This window comes from Penicillium chrysogenum, assembly GCF_028827035.1.
Source record: "Penicillium chrysogenum strain IBT 35668 chromosome Unknown utg000002l_segment0_segment0, whole genome shotgun sequence".
NCBI lineage: Eukaryota > Fungi > Ascomycota > Eurotiomycetes > Eurotiales > Aspergillaceae > Penicillium > Penicillium chrysogenum.
The window spans coordinates 3,367,404-3,375,818 of record NW_026622750.1 but is presented as its reverse complement, the minus strand read 5'-3'; the positions used below and the strand labels follow the sequence as shown (position 1 = coordinate 3,375,818).

General features: G+C 50.1%; 1 protein-coding gene across 1 annotated transcript; it reads left to right on the top strand.

Moving 5' to 3' along the window:
* Positions 1 to 1,196: 1,196 nt before the first annotated feature.
* N7489_004727 (uncharacterized protein) lies at positions 1,197 to 1,957 on the top strand (the record flags this gene model as incomplete). Its single annotated transcript, XM_056710479.1, has 2 exons — positions 1,197 to 1,370; positions 1,475 to 1,957. 2 exons carry the CDS (start codon positions 1,197 to 1,199, stop codon positions 1,955 to 1,957), a joined length of 657 nt encoding a protein of 218 aa, XP_056568900.1.
* Between the last annotated feature and the right edge of the window lie 6,458 nt (positions 1,958 to 8,415).

Below are 8,415 nucleotides of genomic sequence, written 5' to 3'. Positions count from 1 at the left end.
ACCAACAGGTCGCCACTCGACGGAGGACCAAGTTATTTTCTTGTGAGAGCAGGTAGGAGAACCCGACCATGGATTGCTTTCAGCGTACCATTCTTTTGCTGGACACCTGCGTGATATTCCAAATACCTCAACTGCCGTACCTGTGAGGGTGGTCCCTTCAGCAGGACCAAGCAACAAAGGTATGTTGCATCATTACTGTTCTGTCGAGACTGGGCTTGTGAATCGTGTCTGACCATTGAAAAACTTTGCTATTTCTTCTCTGGGCTACAAATAGAACCTCCTTGATCTATTGTCCCGTGGGTCATCGCCGAGTTTTTTATCACAGGACCGTACCAGCGTTGGTCCGTGTTCACGCGCGGTGATTGATTGGTCCTGCAAGTGCTTACTTTGTCCAGGGCCTTATCAGAGTGTGATAGTAGCGTTACAATCTTGTGGGGTAAATTGGCGATCGTCGTGGACCACAGCTAATGAGCCTTGGTAGTTGAAATGCCACAAATGGTTGCCCCGGAAACTAAGCCCAGGTTCCTGTTATAACTTTTTCGACACGATCTAGATGTCTCATAGCCAGTTATGGAACCGTGGTGAGCTTCGACGAAGGAAAATTTAGCACGACAGCGGCAATGGTTGGTCCAACTTGGATTCCAAATCCTAGTTCCATATAACGAAGCCCTATATATGTCCTTCCATGACTTCCGGATTGTTTGCTTCTCAGAATGAAATGGAAGACTTTATGGCCCAACTTTCGGAAACTGTTGTAATAGTGGGACCGTGTAAATAGTGGAAGTTATATCTGGGACAATAGTACAACTACACCGCATATGGCTGAGGCCAGAGGGCCCTTCTTGTTTCCAAGAGCGGCTCGGATGGTTCGACTCTGGTCGATACTGAGACACAACCGTATACCTCAACGTAGATCCCGATGTGGGGCAGTCGATCACTTCCTCCACAATAAAATCGCAGATCTTGTGCTTTCGCGCTAGCGCACCGTGGGGCCCCTGTGTCAATGGGCACTTGATTCTGGCACAGCTGCTTGGCAGGAGGGGAGTCACGCTTTCACCTCGTTTCAGGGCTTTCAATTGTCCCCACCTAAACCTTTAAAGTCGAGACCCCCCAGAAGGCCACTGCGATCAATCATACCTTCACTTTGCCCGGCGTCTCGCTAAGTCCGCATTGACTCACCAGACGGAGGATCCAGCATGGCAAAAAGCCACAAGCCCTCTCGACGTGGTGCAGACCGCGGTCCTGCCATGACGAAGCCCGGTACTGGCAGGTCATGTGCCTCTTCGCCATGTTCTGCTCGGTCGACTGTCTCTAGGTCCAAGGCGGAACGTAACCCTCTCAAAGCGGCAGGGAAGCTGCACAAAGGGCTGGTAGGTCAATCTCTGTTTTTCATTTCCTCGCTCGAGCCTTGTTGGATTCTTTTACTTATCAGATCAGTTATTTATGACTACACCTTGCTAACGCTGGCTATTAGAGGCATTCTACAGCGAAAAGTACCCAAAAGAAAGACCATGAAGCGACCCATCGAAAGTGCCTAGATGTGATGGACGAGATTCAAATGCAGTTTCAGCTGGCTCTTGAGGAGATAGACGCAGAAAGAGCCCATGATTCCCAGTCGATGCAGCGTTTGCATGCTGAAAAAGCCCAGGACACCTCGAAACTACAGGAGGCTATCACAGCAAGAGACAAAGCGTTGGGAGAGAACCAGAGGCTTGAAAGAGAGCTCTGTCAACTGCAGCAGGCGCAAGAGTCATCTCACGCCACCATGCAGGGCCTGGTCTCATGGCACGATATCCAGCCGGTCTTGCATCAAACGCATGGCGAGCTAGTATCGGCGACTACTCGGTTCTGGAACACGATCGACGCCCTTCAGAACCGTAGGTTGGCATCTTACTTGCCTAGCTCCGGGGGATCCACGGAAGTTGGCCCGAGCAGGATGGCCCGCTTGGCACTCTAGGTCACAATGCCCTACCCGGGTTTTCTGCTTCGAGTGATTATCCCCTTGTAACCCAAGAGGCGCCAGTTTCAATCAACCAATATTAATCACTTGTGTGAAACATGGCAAATTCAGCGTTTCTGGCGGTCCTGGCTTTACTATGGAGGAACCGGCTAGTCGGTTTATATAGCCACTACGCAGGTAGATAGCTCATGAGATTATCTTCAGTAACGCCACAGCCATTCCATCACAACAGTAAAAATAGAAAAAAATGGTTGTTGTCCGATGTTCTGCCGTGGAAAGAATATTGACGTAAATCCTTTGACGATTAGACTCGCTCCGCCAAGCGCAGCTTGGAAGGCAGAGAGAATGTTCCATGGTCGCTGAATGTGGTTAGCGGCAGGGCCCACAGCCCGGGGAGATGATGCGCTGATCCGTCGGAAGCAACCGAATCTGACCGATCATGACCGTGGTCCCCACCCAGTATTTGATAGGCAATATGACTCGGCGACATTCATGAAGAAATTTGGCTGTTTCCTTGGCGCTTGGTTCACATATGCTTTTCTTGCCACTTGGCAGATAATAGGATTTCAAACGACAGCCTACGACGCTGGCACGAACTACGGTATTTTTCTGGTCCGCCCACAGTAGCCGAAACTCAATTGAGCGGGCTATCCGCGGGTCATAAGATTTGGAATACTCTACCAAGCGTACGACAGCCAATCTATATCTCAAATTGATCCACCACTGAATGTGGACGTGAGGGTCCAGTGGGCCAGGGAGAGGGTAGTCGATAAAATGATACCCAGGCGCTCGAGAAACCTTAATAGCATGAATCAGTTTACAACTGTCACTGGCGAGGCCAGAGAATTCGTCCCAAGGAATTCAGTTTGTTACACCGGAATTATAGTAAATATTTGTCTACTTTCCGCAGCCTTACGGTTAGTTACAGCTTCCAGTCTGCCCCAGTGAGATATGATTGGTCGCGAAGCACAATGCGATGGTGATACCTCAGCTAACAAGGCTGACAACAGGCTCTGGGATATATTCTACAACCACATCATATTTCGATCCAGATCACTGCTGCGACCGAAGGGTTCGCCTAGTTGCATTATCCTCTGTAGTACTGTTCTTCCCCTCTTTGGCCATCATCTCCATAGCTGTCTCCACGACCGCCAACCGACTGCGGATGTCCTCCAAGTCACTGCGAATAGTTGCAATCCAGCTGTTAAGAGTTATCCAATGCTTTTTGCATGAGCCTGGGAAAAGTCAGCCTTTGTTCGTTCTCTGATGTGTCGCATAACTAACTTCGTTCGGATATCTAGGCTGATTGTTGTAAGCAGACGCATCACAAAACATTATTATAGGGGGGCAAATTCGCACTCACTCTGCGGCACATTGTAAGGCGATCACATTGCAGTCCTCCGCGAGATTAGCCTGTCCGGGTTGTTCCAGTTCTTCTTCTGGTCGCGGGCCCATACTCCAGGTGTGTGGAGGACTTTCCTGGCCATCCTCCACTACGATGTCGTTGTGGTGGTTGCCAAAGGAGCCATTCTCCTGCAAAGAAGACTCTTCTTCAGTGGTATCACCTTCCGCTGACCCTGGCGGACTCCAGATATTCTCGGACTCGGAGGATGACAGGGACAGTGCACGTTGTAATCGGCTCCGAAAGCTTTGTCGTTGATCAGTGAACGGAATCTTTCGAATTCTTCCCATAGTTGGATCTGTGTCCAGGTAAGATAATGAGTTCTCCCAGCCAGATGTTACAGGAGAAGTCGCACAAGCTGATATGAAGAGTTTGTTCTCCAAACCGGAGGTTGCGATCAGGGTTTGCAAGGCCCACTATCTTACATCCGTAATTACCACAATTGTCGCTTAATTTGGCAACCAATCAGTCATGAGATTCATTAAACTTTAGGGAAATGAACTTTGTAGGAAGGCAAGTTTTGCCTCTAAAGTCTGTTTGAGGTTACATTATTCAGTACCCGGTGGGGCTTGGTCTGGGAACTCATTGCTGTGTTCCTTTGGCGTACAGTAATTGCATTCAAGAACAATTTCCAGGAGTACGAAATTGACAGTTAGGTGTTCTTATAGCTAGGGATTGTTTCAACACAGATGGCTTGGGGGAGCCTGAAATACGGAGTCAATAATTCAGAATTCAGACTCACCGAACCGATTCCCCAGAATGGTCCATGGGTCATGTTATTGAGACTTTAAAAGAATTTTCGTGAACCAAGGGTACTATCTTAACTTTTTACTGGGACCTGGAGAGGATTTATGCTCACTTTTCCCTTCTATCAGGAGCTCAAGTCGTGCTATTGTCCGAAAAGGTCGTTCTGGTTACTGTCAGTTCATGCGATATGTCCCCTCGAAGCGAGGTGGCCTGGGAGGAATGGGAGGAAAAGAACCTTCTCCCCTGGCTGGACGCTCATCGGGCGCTGCCGTGGAAAGCCCGCTCCCACGCATATTCTGCACAATATCAGGTGGGCCGAAGCGTTGAGTCTCTGCGAGGGAAAAAGTACCATATTCTGCGCAAGCAACGTCGCATTGGTGCCAGACCGCTTGAGCATTCAGGCCATCCAAGCCACCCAAGCCGAGCAGGAGCTCATCGCTCGGCCGGCCATAAGGCTTCATTAGCGAATCTCACAAGCAGAAGGCCTGCGCAAAGTAATATTGAAAAATGGTTTCAAACAATCCTAACCACTGAGACTAGCTAGATCGACAGCATTGAATCAACAAAGAGAAAAGGTTCGAGACCAGGTACGAACTAATGTTTACCACCCTTTGACCACAAGCTAATCACACATCACAGGCCGCGCGATGCCATTACTCCGCCCTTTACGGCGTGAAGAATCACGATCGTCGTCGCAGATTTGGAACTATGTACATCGTGTCTGTGCAGCCAGGAAGCTGAGATACCGATGAGCGGAACATCCATGCTACCAGCAGTTCGTTGGTATCTGCGCTACATCGCGATCTCGAAGCAGCAATAGCGACTATCTCGATGAATTAGTGTTGTTGGATGTTGCTACGAACGCGGAAAATGGCAAACATGGCAGCTGAGCAATCAAGCTACTGCATGATTGTTGTATGTGCGAATACACATATTATCAAAATATAAACAAGCACCATTCCTTGGAATTACGACAATAGCGAGGGAGTACCAAGGTTATAGTTTGACAAAAGTTAGTTCCCCAGAGATCGTAGAACATGGCCGGGATCGTCGATCGATCGCCGAACCCGGAAAATAAAGTTCGATAAGCCATGGAAATGCTCCCTCGGTGAGAGGATGCGGGAGGATGCGGCTGTCCCGAATGATTCTCATGGAAAGCTTATCTAAACAGCCTCTGCTACACTTGCTTTGTAGATTGCTAGCCCAAAAAAAAGAGATCCGGAGCAGGATCAACAAAACCACAGTCTGCTCATATGTAGGATATTGGGAAAGGGCAATATTTTATTAGAAGATACTCTACATTCAGCGTCATTATCGAGACGCGCAGGGTGCTTAGGATACAGTTTAGGTGCCGCAGGTGGGCCGGCCCACAGCACCCACTCCCGGGAGCCAATCGGTTTTTCGGGTTTAGTTCAAAAACCGGAGATAATTTACGTAAGCTCATGTGATCCACTGGCATTATTTCTACAAGCCATCTGCTAGAGTTACCAGACTGGCGATAGAATTGGGCATATGGAGAGGAATTGTCTGGCTCGAAGAGAGTATAACCAGTATAATCATCAGGGGAAAGCTTGGTGCAGGAGAAGATACGTAGCTTCTAGAACGTTCTACAGACTAGATAGGCAAAGTTCTGCTTCCCACTTGACAGGGGTACTTACTTTCCAACGACTGCGACCAAGAGAACACAAAAGAACACAACCACGGGTCGGGTTGTAGCCTACCATTCTGTCACCAAAGTCTGTGTATTCTTCCAAATACTCACCTGCCCCAGCAGTACCTCCTAGGCAATAATCCCCCGTACCATCGGACACTGACGGCCGAAAGCTTTGGGCTTGTGGATCGTGTCTGGACCTCTGCAATTCGTTCCAGTTTCTCTGCGGGCGACAAATAGAACCTCCCTGAATCTACTCTCCCGTGGGTCGTCGCTGAGATCTGCATCGCAGAACCGTACCTGCGTCTGTCTACATTCACGCGTGGCGTTTGATTGGCCTGCCCGGTCCTATTTGTGTCCAGGTCCTCATCAGTGTGATAGTAGCGTTGCAATCTTGCGACGAGGTGGCGATCACGAGAGCCTAGCTCGTGGGCCTTGGTTGCATCAGTTCACATGGTTGTCCTGGAAACTAGACCCAGTTTCTTGTGAGCTTTACAAAGGGTCCGGACCTTTTTTGGCTATCAGGTCCTCCCAAAGACAATCTTTATCCTGAGTCTGAAAGTATGCCATTGTCTGTGCGCCCAGGTAGTAGCGATCCTAGTAAAGGCACCATAAGTTGGCTGCGAGTAGAAAGGAAAGAAATAACATTCAGCGGCGCGGGCCTAGAGATGGACAGGATTGATACCAGTGAGACCAAAGGGTCCTCCGGCCAACTGCAGGTACAGCACAGCGTTTCCGTCGGCCACAAAGTCTCCAACCCATTATTTCGGCATCTGTTGAAGGATATCAACCCTCATGAAAGAGACGGTGACCGTGGTTAAAACGGGGAGATATAGAATGCAAGCGCGTTGAGCGATTTCCTTGCAAATTCGGTGATGGGTACGAATCTTACTTTCGCGGCATTACTTTCTCCTCAACAGTCGATGAAAGTGGGCCACCAGACCCAACGCACAATTTTGAGAGGAATACCAGGTCGAGACTTGGCTCTGTAGGCCACAAAGTCTCCAAACACCCCTTCAACGCTTATTAACGAGACCGTGACTCTCGCTACCAACTGCGCAACTGGTTCCTTGGTAGAGACGTAGCCGAAAAAATATAAAAGGAGCCCGATTCCCAGCCCAAAAAATATCAGGACTTCGGTCCTCACACTCCGTTGTGTCATGGTGTCCCTCTCTTGCCTGCGGGCTTGAGAGTCTCCGTGACCACGGCTGTCGCTGCCACGAGCCCAGTGATGTAAGACTTGCGCTCCCTCGCTGCCACGAGCCCCGCGAGTGTAAAAAGGTGCTTCGCAGGATAGGTCTGCGTGAACAACAATCCTCGCAGGAGACCGCTGCGTTAACAAGTTCTCTGCAGGAGACCGCTGCATTACCAAGTTCTCCGCAGCCTAGGCTCTGCGTCAACAACTGTGTCTCGCAGGGGGGGTGCTGCGAAAACAAGACTACCCCGCAGGATAGGTCTGCGTGAACAACAATCCTCGCAGGGGGGTGCTGCGAAAACAAGACTACCCCGCAGGATAGGTCTGCGTTATCAATATGCCTCGCAGGGGGGTGCTGCGTCAACAAGACTACCCCGCAGGATAGGTCTGCGTGAACAACAATCCTCGCAGGGGGGGTGCTGCGAAAACAAGACTACCCCGCAGGATAGGTCTGCGTTATCAATATGCCTCGCAGGGGGGTGCTGCGTCAACAAGACTACCCCGCAGGATAGGTCTGCGTTATCAATATGCCTCGCAGGGGGGTGCTGCGAAAACAAGACTACCCCGCAGGATAGGTCTGCGTGAACAACAATCCTCGCAGGGAGGTGCTGCGTCAACAAGACTACCTCGCAGGATAGGTCTGCGTCATCAATATGCCTCGCAGGGGGGGTGCTGCGAAAACAAGACTACCCCGCAGGATAGGTCTGCGTTATCAATATGCCTCGCAGGGGGGGTGCTGCGTCAACAAGACTACCCCGCAGGATAGGTCTGCGTGAACAACAATCCTCGCAGGGGGGGTGCTGCGAAAACAAGACTACCCCGCATGATAGGTCTGCGTCAACAACAATCCTCGCAGGGAGGTGCTGCGTCAACAAGACTACCTCGCAGGGGGGCGCTGCGTTACCAAGTGAACTCCGCAGGGGGACGCTGTGATGACAAGTGAGACCCGCAGGAGACCGCTGCGTTAACAAGTTCTCTGCAGGAGACCGCTGCATTAACAAGTTCTCTGCAGGAGACCGCTGCATTAACAAGTTCTCTGCAGGAGACCGCTGCGTTACCAAGTTCTCCGCAGCCTAGGCCCTGCGTCAACAAAGCGCCTCGCAGGGGCATCTGCGACAACAAGCGCCTCTAGCCCGTGCAGGCACCTCTTCGTGGTGCTAGGGACCAGTATTCGAGTGTTCCAAGAGTATTCGGAGAAGCAAAGACCTGCGCAACATCTTCATCGTCTGTTCATTGTTCCGAAGGGTCATCATCGGATACATAGAAGGGGCCCTAGTTAGATCTTTGCCAATTCAATAGCCAAAATCATAAACTAACAACTGAAGCTTCTTCAGTACCAAATGACGTATTTCACATTCCTTTCCCTTGGTAGCTTGTGATGCAATAGCTTCCTCGCTACAATAGAAATTGGCATCTTTCATTCAGATGTAGGCAAACAGAGATGGGTGTTTTCTAGGAAT